Here is a 14,946-nt window from a genome sequence, read left to right on the forward strand (position 1 = left end):
ACATGCTCTTAACATGTTCGAATCGACAAACAATCACTTCATGAACCACCCATTAACAGTTTCGGCTTGTCAGTCAAAGTTTTTACGCTTAAAGCGAATTTAGGTAAAAAGGGTTAAATACAAAAGCCACTCTATCTCTTGAGGTTTGCCACTGTTTTGACCTCAGGGTGAGTGATTGGATGGTTTTAAGTGTGGCCGATTCGATGCGCGCAACGGGACAAGCCTCCAAGTTGGCCGTTAGATGGGAGCATCATCGCAATGCTTTCGGGCAGAGGTGTCCGAAATTACACCGAGTGTCCGAAATTACCCCGTTTCACGGTACCAGCTGCTCTCCGAAGTATCCCAGTGACATTTAGTTTCACAAATACACTACCAATAAATTTTTAACGAATATCGTGCTTTGTGTGGCTAGCGACCACAGTGACTGGGATGATACGTAAGTGCATTGATTCCCGGTCGGCGGTAAATCTTGAACCACTGTGTCCCTGAGGCCCCTTTGGACTTGTTATCTTGCAGTAGAATGTCAAATAAGGTGTTTCAGAGGAGGTTTCCACCGGAAGCCCAGAGCTTCAACCTGCATCAGGAACTTGCTTCTGGGAATGCGTCAGCGAGTTTGTTCCTGCAGATGGAGTGCCAGGTTTGCATTCAGCGCTACGACGCCACGATCCGCCGCCCCAAGATTCTCCCCTGTGGACACACTTTTTGCCTCAAGTGTATCGAAGAACTGCACACGAGGAAGTGCCCCCTAGACAGCAAGGTAAATTGTGGTAGCGTCCAGTATTTGTGAAAAGTTCTCAAACACACTCTAAATGTTATGTAGGTACAGCATTGTACGACGAGACATCACGGTTTTTGTGCACACAAAACTTTTCATACTATTATTGTACGAAAAACTGCTCATATTTCTCCCTATTTGTCCAAAATCGCGTTCAAATTTGCACGAAAAGTTCGTGTACACTAATCTGCGATGTCTCGTACAAAATTTGTTCTACAGCATTTAGTGTGTACTGCGTAAAGTACACTTTGGTCAACGACTCCGCAATACTCCTGAGATTTTAAGAAATACTTCTGAAGTGACTGTTAAATCATTGTAGCTTGGTAACATGTTTCATAGATTGTTAACTGTGGCGGATCCAGAGTTCGTGTGCGTGTGTGTGCGTGCTATAGTATCATCACTTTTGCCAAGTTTCAGCGGAAAAGTGTCGCTTTTTGCCTACTTTTCAGGCGGCTACATGCGAGTCGAAAAAGGGGTACGGAGGCATTGTCCCCATCTGGATCTGTGCTTGCTTGATTAACAGCAGTTTACCATTTGCTTAGGCCTAAGTGCAGGTTGCCCTAGACCGTCCCTTATTTTTTCAAATTGAACCGAGACAAAAGTTCGTGGTGCCAAATTGTTCCATTTGGTGAGAAAACACCTCTGCCAAAGTTTGGTGGTGCTACGATATCGCATGGCCGAGCCTGAGGGGCCTAAGTGCAAATTTCAAAAATCGGCCGATTTCGGAATTTGAAAGTTGTCTTCCAAGTAAACACGTCATTTTGATGCCCGTAGGGCGAAAATTTCAAGCGTTTTGCCGTATCTCGAACCGTTATGGCCGAAACGGCGCTCTGAACGCGCTCCGCCACCGCGCGGAAGGCCGATCTGGACCCAACTACGACGCTTTTGGGCTGCACCGAGCCGCCCCGGAGGGCAGTGTATCGCTGCGTCGCTGTCAGCACCTTCCCAAAACATGTATCTGAACTATCTCTGAAAATTCCAATTTGGTTAGTGGGATTACTCAATAGGAAAATGCTGAAATATGCCCTCAAAGTGTCAAATTTAGCCATAATAGCATTTTTCACGTGTTTTGGTGTAAAATTTGGTCTTAACCACGTCTGTATTGAAATCTAACCTACCAATTACTATGCAATTAGTCAAACACATGTTTTGGGAAGGTGCTGACAGCGACGCAGCGATCCACTGCCCTCCGGGGCGGCTCGGTGCAGCCCAAAAGCGTCGTAGTTGGGTCCAGATCGGCCTTCCGCGCGGTGGCGGAGCGCGTTCAGAGCGCCGTTTCGGCCATAACGGTTCGAGATACGGCAAAACGCTAGAAATTTTCGCCCTACGGGCATCAAAATGACGTGTTCACTTGGAAGACAACTTTCAAATTCCGAAATCGGCCGATTTTTGAAATTTGCACTTAGGCCCCTCAGGCTCGGCCATGCGATATCGTAGCACCACCAAACTTTGGCAGAGGTGTTTTCTCACCAAATGGAACAATTTGGCACCACGAACTTTTGTCTCGGTTCGATTTGAAAAAATAAGGGACGGTCTAAGGTTGCCCCTATTTCTCCTTAGTAGTTGATGACTATGTTTACCTATATTTAATTTTAGGTCTTCACGCCGTCACCGGAACTTTTGGTGGACAACTTGAGCCTTCTTGACGCTTGCAACTCGTGAGTCTCTCTTCCGAACGTTAGAAACTTTGTTGGGCCTGACTAAGAAAAGTAGCTTGTTCCAAGTGTTTTGAGCATAAGCTTACATAAGCGTTCAAAGGAAATTCTTCGTAATTTACAAACATCGGCACTTTACATCTGCACTGACAATTAGGATTTTCTTGGATCTGCTCTTACAGTTAGGATTTTTCTATAAAGACGCGTCGATTTTGAGTGTAGGGGTAGGTTGGGGAAGAAAAGTACAAAACGCGTACTTTGCACTGTACAGCAGGTCCAAATGAGGGTTCAACTACTCTGCCTTCGTGAACTTATAATCCAGTCCCTTCCTGATGAAATGGATCACTGTTCAATGATTGTAGGTCCCCACATTACGTACAACATGCCAATATACATGTGATTTCGGCACCTCTCGAAAAGGGTAAGAAAAGCACACCACCCGGAAAGGAAAGTACAACGAAAAGAATTGCGATTTCGAACCCAGAAGAACCCCAATCTTGGTTCAATACAGGTTTCCCCCTAAAGTGGAGAGTTTGCACCTGCCATTAGTTCAAGCTTCGTCAAAATCGGTCAATTGGATAAGCACTTATGCTCATTTTTGTACTTTTCTTCCCCTTTTCACGTAAATGCCCAATAACTTGTTAATTTCGAGTCTAATCCTATAACATGTGTTCACATTTTTTGCTTGTGTCGCCTCATCAAATCTGTTTCCGCGATCAACATATTATAACAAAGCGAGAACAAAATATTTATCCCGCTTTAAGGTTTTTACAGGGTGTCTTTTTCTTCCCCAGCTGACTGTACTTTTCTTCCCCGTTTCATTTTTACACTTCCAAAAATTTGTATTGAAGCCTAAGAGCATTGAACGGCACTGTTTTTCAAAGATGATTGTTTTAGCCATAAGGTGGTACCATACATTGGACTGTCGTCTGATTCTGCTGGAAGCTGTACTAGAACAAAAAGTTCAAGAAAAGATTTTAATAGTCATTTTTAGTGTGTATTTTCAACCGTGCAGTTTGATTATAAATATTATATTCTAGAACGGGGCTACATTTATTTTTTGTCAGCGGGATGACCAATCTTTCTAAAACCACTAAGGTGATGGTTCAGAGTAGTTTCAGTTCGGAGATATAGCAGGTGTTCTTTTCTTACCCGAGCCTCGAGTGTACTTTTCTTACCCAACCTACCCCTACGGAAACCCCTTTCGGCAGGTTCATGCAGCTCGTTGAGACAACCCCTCGCTTGTGGTGCCGGTCCTGCAACAACCCCGCCACGGAGGCGTGCGTGGACGACGGAGGCCATGCCGTCGTCACCTGCAAGAAGGCGAGGCTGGACGACGCGGGGCCGCTCCTGGAGGAGCTGGACCTCAGCGAGGCCGCCCTGGACCGGATCGCGGAGCTGGTGTCCATCCCCGAGATTGAGGAGGCGGCCGAGGACCTGCGCCACCAGCTGCAGCGGACGAAGGCGTCTCTGCACGCGGCGAGGGAGCGCCTGCTGGCGGCGCGGGAGGCCGACGACGCGGCCTGGGGGCAGGCCAAGCAGGGCGCGGCGATGGCCGGTAAGCACGCACTTTTTGACGAGGTGTGGAGAAGTCCACATGAGAGGTGTGGAATTTTCAGGGTCTGCAATGGGAAAGTGCAGGGATCGCCAAGTTTTCGTCTGACAAAAACTTGGCGAGACTTTTTGCCTCTCCTCCAGTGGCAGAAGTCGGACCCTGGACTTACAAAGGCTATGTGATTTTTCAGCTAGGGAAACGATGTCGAAATTACAGGCTAGTTGGGGTATACTCTGCGAACTCAACTGTGTACTCAGTTCACTCTGATCGGCGATAACTCACAAGCACACTCCTACGAGAGTTCACTGAGATGAGTTAACCTCAAGGAGAGTGTACTCAGATGTGCACACACCTATGCTCGCCTGGCAGTATATGCAGCTTAAGATGTGTACTCATCTAAGTACACTCTCGTGAGTACTTAGCCTCACCCTGTCCCAATGTGAACTGAGCCATTTTAAAACGTCAACTCGGTCTGTGGCCCTTGACCTCAAGACCAAGCTGCGCGCGATGACCCTTTTTGACGCCCATTGCACCAGGGTACACATTCCTAACCTCGGTACAATCATCCGACGTGCATTTCAGACGCTAAAAAGAAAACAAAATTCAAAAATCGTGCTACTTTTTCATCGTTTTTCGTGGAATCGAACTTCCAACCCACGTTTCTCATTCAGAAAGCGCCCAGTTCTGTCCCCTAGTTGTGAAAACAGTAAACCAAATAACGCTCTATTATGGTCAATTTTTCGGAGAACCTGACATAACTGGAAGTTGGAAATATTGAAGGTGTCCCAATGTACCCGGTGTCCCATTGTACCCCACCTTCCCTTACTCGTCGAAGAGAGTGCTCTGAGTACACTGTTGAGTTTGCAGAGTATTTGTCGTTCGAGTACATATTTGCAGATACCAAAAGATCCTCGACGCAGTGGAGCAGGGAGTTGAGGTAGGACAGTCCAGCACCTTGCGGCCTGCTGTAGAGATCTCGACGTCCGTTAATTGACTTGCCTTTTAAACTCAGACTTTCATCCTTAGCTGAGATGACTGGTTGGGCAATGCCTCGAAGTCCTGATGTAAGCTTGTACTTTAATTCCTAAAATTGTCCCTCGCAAGAAGGACCCAGAACGCAACGAGTTGGTTACAACGGGATTGTCTCAATCATTAAATCATTGCACATAAAGTGGGAATTCGCAAACTAGTCGCCAAAAACTGCTCAGATGGTGGGAGTCGCAAACAAGTGCCAAAAATTCAAGTTTTGCGACTGTTGTCCTGTCGCGTAGGACTGTCCCGGCGCGCAGACGACGTGGTGGCCGCCCTGAGTGACCCCAGCACCACCTGCGCCTTCACCGTGAGGTGCGGCGACGTGGCGTGGAGAGGCAACGTGTCGCCCGCGGAGGACGCCGCCGCCAGACTGATTTTGTGCCGACTCGCGTGCGGGCTGCAACGCACCAAGCGGGAGCCCGAAGAGCCGCCGTCGTCGTCAGAAGGACAAGAATCGCAGGAAGAGGAACCACCAAGTCAAGGGCCACTGCAAGAACCTCGGCAGGAAGGGTCACTGCTAGAACCACTAATTTTGCAGGAACCTCAAGGTAAAGGACCGCTGCAAGAATCTCGGCAGCACGGTGCACTGTTAAAACGGCAGAGGCAAGGACCACTGCAACAACCACGGCAGAAAGGACCACAGCAACTAGGTAAACCTCTGAAGCTACTTTTTTCCCTTTTTGGCTGTATCTTGAAAAGTCTCCTTGCACTCGGTATCCTTTATACCTATCCCACGTAGACCAAAAAAATCTCTTTCATTATGTTCCGAAAATTTCATGTGCCTTACAATTTAAGAATGTTGAATGGAAGACATTTTTATGGGTCTAGGACAACTCGTCCCGACCGACTCGTACCTGGCACAATACGTCCCGGGGTTATCCCGTTCCAACCCAAGTGGTCCCCGTCCTAAATCGTCCCAATAATTATATATTATGAGTGATTGTTATTAATTGAAATTGGCCGTATTTTTCGATGGGTCCTATGAATAGCTGCTTCGCGTCGTACCAACAAAAACATATGTTTGCTAGGGTGCGCCAAACATAAATCTGCTTTTAGGAATCTTCCTGATTCTTAACTTGAAACCCACTATGCGGCCACTGAGTTAAAGCTTTTATTTTCGGTATTACAGTTTCGCATTCCTACAAGTTTCTCAAACATAAATATCTTATCGAATCATCCACTTTCGGCACCTTAATGTGCCAGGAAGGCTGAAAGAGGAAGAAGCGCCTCTAGCCCGAAAGCTGATATTGTTGGAGCGCCCTGGAGCACTTCTGTCTTTGTGCGTGTTCAGTCCTGGCGCAAAAGCTATGCATTAAGTAACTCCGTAGTGATTTAGAGTGTAAGCTTCACCACGCTGTGCTGCATGTACTAGTTACTAGTAACCGGCCTGGACGGCTCCTGGCTGGACCGGACTAGGACCATTAATGGTTCGGGACGAGTTGGCCGCCCCGTCGGGACGAGTTCGAAAAATGACCCGGGTCGAGATAGGCCCGGGACGAGTGGGACGCGGGACGAGTTGGTCGGGACGAGCTGTCCTGCTCCCATTTTTATCTCATTTTAACTGTGGTAACGTGACTCATTTTGGAAAGAAATAAGGGAGATTTTCAGCCGAATCTCTCTGTAAAGGTATAACGATCCGCGCGGAAGGATCAGTAGTCTGAACTGTACCTGAACACTTCAGTCTCACAGCAGTTACGAGTGAAGAAAGGACGAAAAATGTGTTCACAAGTGTGAGAAAAAAATATAACGTTTTTAACATATATGCAGTATTTGCTGTAAAACTTACAAGCTATGTATGCAGTCTTCACACTGGTATTTCTAATGTGATAACTTTCATACAATTTGCTGCGATAAAAAGGCTAGTGTGATTCCCTCAAATTATCGCATCTGTGGCAGCCATAAAAAATTATCGCACTAAAATTGCAATAAGTCCCTTAGGTTTTGGCCGGTCTGGGCCCAGATTATCACAGTTTCGACGTGATAAAATGATAACTACACAAATAATGCGATAAATGCGCTAATGCAATACAATAATTATTGCACTTTTAATGCATTAACTTTTTCATGGCGCTACTACTAATTCAATAAACATGTTATTGCTTTTTAAATGAGTTCATTATTACATTCGGAAAATCAGTGCACTACACCATCATTCAAATTGCATTAACCACTGTCTACATTCTGCAATAAAATACTTATCACATTTTTTTGCGATGAGGGCTATAAAAAATCCGCAATTCAAAAAATTATTCTTGAATTTTTTCAATTAAGTATCATTTTTTTGCAATAAAGACATATGCAACAAAAAGTTACCGCCAAAAAAATGTGATAAAAGTTACAACAAAGCGCCCTTCTGTCGCAATAATTACTGGGTAGTTATCGCAAAAAATAACTTAATTGTAGCCTTCTAGGATGCTATAAATCGCGGGAATCGCAAACTCGCAATAAATTGTAGTAAATAATCGCAAAATGAACGACAGTGTACATTCAGTGTATGCAGTTGAACTGAGTTCGCTGATAACGTTGGCCCTCTCTCTGCCGCAGCTCCTCAAAATCACTCTGACTACGGCACGCCCCCCACGCCCGGCACCCCAAGCTTTGTGCACGACGTTCCCTCGGTCACCGATACTGCGCTTATGCCTTGGGCCAACGCCATGCAACCCAGTGCCAACTATCGCCTCCGCCCTCTCCTGCGCGCTCCGTTGGTAAGTTTGAACTTTTGTGAAAATTGTGAAATTCTGAAATTTGACATTGTGACTTGACCAAATGTCGTACTCAAATCGGAGCGCTAGAAAAGTGGCGCTTTGGAAAAATCCTTTCTATTTGGTGCCGGACCCTAATTGCGGTCCCGCTAAATTCAAATTCAGAAAGCCTTAAGCAACGTGACAGATCATAGACACAAACTGTCATGGGGTCATGGGACATTTTTTTTATCCCACACACCAAATTACTATGGTTTTTGTGCATAAGCTTTGCACGAAACTACACATTTTCGTGCAAAGCTTATGCACGAAAGATCTACGTAGTAATTAAGCGTGCACGAGTTATGCAATTTCAAGCACATCCAACGGCGAAACTATTTGCTTTCGGCCTGCTGATACAAACTGTCCCACGCCTTCTCCAAGTTCTACATTCATAAGACGGTTTGTGCCAAAAAGGGACAATAATGTCCCATGACCTTAAGTGTGTGGGCTTTCTAAAATTGAAAACCAACAAGTCTCACTGTTGGACTCGTTTGGACTGATTGGTTTGAAAACTCTAAACAGACCACGCAATGCAAAAATAAGCACCTAAATTCTTAATGCTCTGTTAACCCAAAATTTTAGACCTTAGGCCTAGTCTAAATGTCTCTTTCTGGGTGGCGGGTCTAGGCATCTCTCTTAAAATAAGTAACAATTTTCTTGAGTTTTTTACCCTGCAGTTTTTTGTGCAATTCCCAGGTTTCGCCACTAAGAAAAGAGCCGTCAGGATCAGCTCTTGAGATTTTTTGTGATCATCTCAGAGGTGGGTTTATTTTGGTACTACACTGTGAAAATTTAAGTCGTCACTTGATGACAATTTCAAGGCTAATTTTCCTTGCAACAATGTCATCAAATCAATTGATGACATTGCTGTCACGCCCATGCAATAAGTATAGGAGCTTCACTCTCAGACTCGTACTGACTTTTTATCCCTTGCCTTAAAGGTTTTTGTGCAAACGTAATATGTACTATTTTCTTTTTAGCTATGCATTATTTTGTTCATTGTACGTATAATGTATTTAGGCCATGAAACCGGACTCTTTGTCATTTGCACTGTACTTTTCAATTTCTTATGATCTATTGACAATTTTATCTTTGTGGCTATCAAAATTGCGCATAGTTAAGGAGAAAATAGTACATTTTACGTTTGCTCAACAAACGCAATAAGCACACTCTTAAAACCTTACGAAGTATTTTGCATACATATAACAAACTAAAATACTTTGTTATACGAGGAAATAGTTCGTGAATTACGTAGTATTTTCTTTGTAAGCGTACGTATGCTCAAAATACTTTGTTATACAAACTACTTTTCTTTGTAAGGCCCAAAATAGATTGTAATCATTTGAAAGTGATGACGTCACCGTTCTTTCACCCGCAGGCCCTCAAGATTGCTCCAACGAAATGGCCGTGGAAGAGATGGCGGCCAAGATGATTGTGGGGTCCAGGGTGGCGCGCGGCAGGGACTGGGACCTGCGGTGGACCGATGACGGCACGCCGCCGGGGCCGGGCACCGTGGTCGCGCGGACGGGGCCCGCCTCTGTCATGGTCAAGTGGGACAAGGATGCCACGCAGAGACCCCGGCCCAACGCCGTGGGGCGGAACGGGATCTATCGCCTCCGCCTGCTGTCGCCCAATCCCTTGGTGAGTGGAGAGCGGCTAACTCGGTAGCTGAGTTGCAGTCAGTGACAAGTACCACTTGTTTCCTCTGTTGAGTTCAGAACAGATAAATCCAGTAGCTGGAGCTCGCACAGTCACTGTCTACTTGTAAAATAAATCTGTGGCATTTACAAAGGCAGCTCTGGCAAAAATGTTGCCGAAGCCACCTTGGCGAATTTCTCAAGATTTATGGTAAGTTTCGGAGGTTCTCGGTGATTTACAAAGATTCCTCTTTAAGTCAGGAACATTCATTGTAAATTGACGAAGGTCCCTCGTGAATTCTCGAATATTCTTCCTTTGTTTCGAATAATTTCTGTGGATTTACAAAGGCTCCCGTGGCAACTTTTTTGCCGGATTTCTAACACTGTCATGTCGGCCGGATACCCAATTTCGTTTACTTGGAAAGAAAAGGCCAAAAATAAGCTCTTGTGCGTGCAGAGCTGAGTTCTATGTAACATCCCACATCCATTTAAATTTTTCGATAGGACCAAGGACAGTTTAAGCCAGTTTTACACATTAAATACAATTTTGTACGTGGTGAAGCATAATTTTAAACTTGTGTGCCGGCGTGCATAAAATTGTGCGTGAATTTGCATAAATTTATGCATCCTTACGCGCAAATTCCACGAATGCACAAAATCGTGCGAGATGCACGCACAAAATTCTACCCAAACATGTAGTGTGTAATGTAGATTCCACTATGTTGCAGAAACCACACCTAGGAGCCCAGAGAGGAGACGAAATTCTTGATACGGACAATTTGAGCTCGGCTCAAAAGAAGAAGCTCTTGACAGATGGCAGCCTCGCTCAGGTGAGGGTTGAGGAGGGTTACATCGTTAATTAGGGGGAGGCTGTGGTGAAAATCCTACTTTCTTAAGGGGAGATTCTGGTGAAAATCTTGCCATTTCCTAATTGGATCTCACTGCCATAATTTGTTCGGAATATAAAATCTTTCTTCGAAGCGACTAAAATTTGACTTTTGAAAGCACATCCCAGGCTCTGAACCCAGTCGAAGAGTCTTTTTGAGCCTATTTTGGCTGTATCTTAAAAAATCTCCTTGCGCATACTATTTTGTCGTAAAAGGTTGACTTAACATTTTTCACTTCTTCCATTCATTTTCAAAAGATACCGGCATGCATAGCTCAAAGTTTCCATTACAGTAGTAATTGTAATCTTTACAGGCTGAAAAGTCCATAAAATTTGACTATTTTGTACATTTTTGATCAATTACAGTGAAATGCTTGGTAAGAAAGCTTGCGAATAAATATGTAATTTACATTTTGAGTTGTGCATGCCGGCATCTTTTAAAAATGAATCAAAGAAGTGAAAAATGTCAAGGCCAACCTTTTATGACAAAATAGTATGCGCACGAAGATTTTTAAGGGGGGGTTCTGGTGAAAATGCTATTTTCTCCTAAATAGGTCCCACTGTGAAAATTTGTTAAAAATTTGATGTCTTATCAAGTATTTATTAAAAAATTTCATTGGGGAGGCACATTCTATGCCCTGAACCCAGTCGCAGAGCCTTTTTTCTCCCATTTAGGCTATAACTTTAAAAATCTTCTTGCGCATATTATTTTGTCGTAAAAGGTTGGCTTAGACGTTTTTCACTTCTTCCATTCATTTTTTAAATATGCCGGCATGCACACCTCAAAATGTCAATTGCATTTTTATTCGCAAGCTTTCTAACCAAGCATTTCACTATAATTGGTCAAAAATGTACAAAATAGACAAATTTTAGGGACTTTTCAGCTTAAAAAGCTAATAATTAATAATATAATGGAAGATTTGAGCTATGCATGCCGGAATCTTTTGAAAATGAATCGAAGAAGTGAAAAATGTCAAGGTCAACCTTTTACGACAAAATAGTATGCGCAAGGAGATTTTTTAAGATACAGCCAAAATAGGCTCTAAAAGACTCTTCGACTGGGTTTACAGCCTGACATGTGCCTTCAGAAGTCAAATTTTAGTCTCCTCAATGAAAAATTTTATATTCCGAACAAATTATGACTGTGGGATCCATTTGGAAAATGGCAAGATTTTCACCAGAACCTCCCCTTAAAGTTAAAGCCTAAATAGGAGAAAAAGGCACTGCGACTGGGTTCAGGGCATAGAATGGGCCTCCCCAATGAAAAATTTTATTAGTAACTTGGTAAGACATCAAATTTTTAACTAATTTTCATAGTGGGACCCATTTAGGAGAAAATAGCATTTTCACCAGAACCACCCCTTAACAATTTGTTGGCATTCACTCCAAATCCAAAGAGGATACTTTAAGTACCTCTTTCGGCGATACAATTTAAAGTTTCGCCAACAAACGGCCGTACCCAAAATCTTGCTTTCCATGCGGCGATACCCAAAAGTATCGCCAAATCTTGTATGGCCGTTTGTTGGCAATTGTATCGCCGAGAAAGATACTAAAAGTATTTGGGTTTGGAGTCACTCCAGGAACGTGACATCACGTTGAAACGAATGTGACGAAATGTCATGTTCCTTTATGTATGTGTCACATTCATTTGGATGTAAATCCGCCATAAATTAGCTTATTACAAATGAATGTGACTCAATGCCCAAAGGAACGTGACATTTTGCGACGCTCCTTGTATGAGAGTGGAGTTTAAAAGGGACAAGATTTTCTCAAGACAAGAGTTTTTAAAGCAAGAAGATCACATAAATTTAACATAACATTTATCTATTAGGGCCTGTGGTTTTTTTTTTTAAGAAAGATTTTTATCGAGGCGTCCGCTTTAAAATGAATTTCTGTTCATGCACCGGAAATACTGTCCTCCTTCGAAACAGGTTATATGGACTCCTAGTTTCGACTGGGCGACATGAGTTTTTTTTAGGGGTTCCGACGAAGGAGGACCCCTATTGTTTTTGACGGCTCAGATTCTTTTCCTTCCGCCGACGCAAATCAAAAAATGGTTCCCGCCAAATTACTCGTTATCATAATCAAATAAAAATTCCTGAAAATTTCGAAAATTTATCATAAGAATTTAACGTAAACGACTAAAACATAAATTTGCAACAATCAAGCACCCTTATCCGTTCACATTTTCCAGAAACGTTTGAAAGAGAAAATGTGCCACTCCTCATAACTGAACCTCCTGCCTCATCAAAGTGACAAGAAATCATCTGTGTTCTGAGAAAATGGTTAAAACATGAAAAAAAAGTCTCCATGGCAACGACACGGTGCCATCGTACCAACTGTCAAAATTTAAAGTCGCTGATAAAAAAAAAATCAAAACGCCGTGAAATTCGAAAATGGCAATGCTAACGCATTGCACGGTGTCCCGACATTGGAACATCTTTGAAGCCTGTCAGGAAAAAGTTCGTAGCAGAAAAGACGCAATAAATTAATTTTCGGGGGTTGGCAACAATTTTCTCGGCGTCTGCGCCCTTTCGAAAATTGCGAGGCTGAAAAAACGAGTAGTCACGCATTGAAACTGCCCCTCCATTGTTGCTGAGGTTGGGTTGTTTGGCTTGCTTTTAAAGGTTGTGGTTCTCTTGTGATGTTTTCCTCAATTCTGTAACCAGCACGACGGTTGGTTTGACAAACTTTATAAACTCGGCAGGGGTGGTTTCAGAACGCGGATGACTTTCGTTTTACGAACATGAGCACTGTACATCGCGAGATGGACTGAGATGGTCATTGTGTTAACTGAACCAGGTTTAAGGATGTAAAAATACCGGTAGGATTCAAAGTTACGCAAATAACGGTAAAATTAACGTAATCAACGTTTAGACGACAGACTTCAAATTGATTTCCACAACCGGAACACCGTGCAATGCGTTAGCATTGGAATTTTTTCCTTTATCATATTACATTCAAATGAACGTGACGGTTCGTTTCTGCTTGGGTGCCACGCTCAAAGTCTCGTTCATACGGGTGTGGCGTCGCATTACCTGGCTTCCACTGAAGTTGAACAGCTTTCGACAGGCAAGGCACACGGTGAAAACGGAACCTGGTTTTCCCAGGAACTCCCTGGAAATCGCCTATGCCTTCACCATTGGCTTCCTGGGACAACCATGTTCCGTTTTTACTGCGCAAGCCTTGACGCCGCTGGCGCGCACTAAATGTTATGTACAATTTTGAACGAGACATCACAGTTTCTTGCGTGCATGAAATTTTCGTACGAAAAACTGCACATTTTTCGCAATTTTTGTACAAAATTGTGCAAAACTTTGTACAAATTTGTACGAAAAGCTCGCGTGCACTAAAAAGTGTGATGTCTCGTACAAAATTTGTACAAATCATTCGGTGTGCGTGGACTGGACGAGCACTGACATTGCTGATCCCCAGGTGCGCTTCGTTGCTGGCCTGCCCTGCGCATACTCCGCTGCCTGGTGCGAGAAAGTGCTGCAACAGGTGGCGCCCCACCTCAAGGGCTTGCAGATGGTGTCTCCTTCGCAGCGTCACATAGACGTGGCCCTGGCGATGCCCAGCCTGCAGGCCCTGTGCCTCACCGACGTGACGGCCCAGCAGCTGCAGCAGGTGACCGAGATAGCCTCGCTGCGCAGCCTGGAAGTACACGGCCAAGCGGACTCTCCGCTGCCACTGTGCGCGTTCCAAGGGACTGTGTCGCGGTTGAAGTGGCTGCGCTGTGGCATCTACCCGCTGGCCACCGCGCTGGGCCTGATGCGCGCGCACGCCGACACACTGGAAGAGCTGCAGCTGGTAGCGGCCTCCACAGAGCCCTACGGCTGCCCTGACCTTGCACGCGCGCTGCAGAGTTGTAACTTCAACAGTCTGACGCGGATGGTGCTCCTACGGCAAACAGGCTTCAACACTCCGTGTCGTCACGACAAAGCCACGTGCAAGGTGCAGATGGGGCAACTTTGCGACATTTTTGTTAAAAACAGCCGTGTTAAAATCCTGTCCTGCACGGCATGCGAAAGTGCAGTCTCTATTGCTTGATCTTTATAACGTTTAACTTTGTTCATTGTTTTAGTTTTTTATATTCATTGTGATATTCATCTGAGATTTAAGGGGCAGGCAGTTGCTGCTTTGCGAAAATCAGGAAGAATGATTTTCATAAGGAATCTTGGCTGCAATTTACTGAAAAATCGTGGGTTACCTTAAGAATATTTAAACGTGTTCCAAATGCTCTCTACTCCTCCGTGTTGGTGGTTCTTTATGTTTGCATACGTGTTCCCGAGATTATCATACAATGTAACGGGATTATGAGGCACCATTATGGTATAATATCTGAGCGCACTGTGCAGACATTGCAGTGTGGTTTTGTTATGTTACGAAAGTTACCATTTTTGTAAAGCTCATGTTCTTAACCATTTAAGGACAAGCGCATTGTTTTGTTTTTTATCTGTACGGAATCAGAACCTTCAATTCTGGGCAATCTTCCACACTTTTGGTCCTTAGCCAAATGCATATGACTTTTTTTCTATGACCAATCAAAGGACAGCATAATAACGCTGTAAAAAAGATACAGTAAAGGGAAAGTGCAGGGTTGACCTAATAAAAAAAGTACTTATTTTGCTTCATTGTATCATCTTCTCCCGACCCTCTTCG

At 44.1% G+C, this 14,946-nt stretch overlaps 1 protein-coding gene across 12 annotated transcripts in view; it reads left to right on the forward strand.

Annotated features, from left to right (window-relative positions):
- LOC117642301 overlaps positions 1-14,913 on the forward strand; it is an 18,499-nt gene extending 3,586 nt beyond the window's left edge. For 6 of the 12 annotated variants that reach the window (XM_034380354.1, XM_034380353.1, XM_034380356.1 and 3 more), the window contains exons 2-10: positions 626-757; positions 2,372-2,433; positions 3,642-3,988; positions 5,257-5,667; positions 7,562-7,722; positions 8,458-8,521; positions 9,140-9,402; positions 10,127-10,228; positions 13,720-14,913. In XM_034380354.1, the coding sequence (XP_034236245.1) occupies positions 626-757; positions 2,372-2,433; positions 3,642-3,988; positions 5,257-5,667; positions 7,562-7,722; positions 8,458-8,521; positions 9,140-9,402; positions 10,127-10,228; positions 13,720-14,334 (2,157 nt within the window). In that variant the 3' untranslated portion in view covers positions 14,335-14,913. Of the gene's footprint in view, positions 1-516; positions 758-2,371; positions 2,434-3,641; positions 3,989-5,256; positions 5,668-7,561; positions 7,723-8,457; positions 8,522-9,139; positions 9,403-10,126; positions 10,229-13,719 lie in introns of those variants that run through there. The other 6 variants (XM_034380349.1, XM_034380347.1, XM_034380350.1 and 3 more) reach the window with 3 other exon arrangements.
- Positions 14,914-14,946: the final 33 nt, after the last annotated feature.

Source organism: Thrips palmi, unplaced genomic scaffold (assembly GCF_012932325.1).
Source record: "Thrips palmi isolate BJ-2018 unplaced genomic scaffold, TpBJ-2018v1 HiC_scaffold_16, whole genome shotgun sequence".
Taxonomy (NCBI): Eukaryota; Metazoa; Arthropoda; class Insecta; order Thysanoptera; family Thripidae; genus Thrips; species Thrips palmi.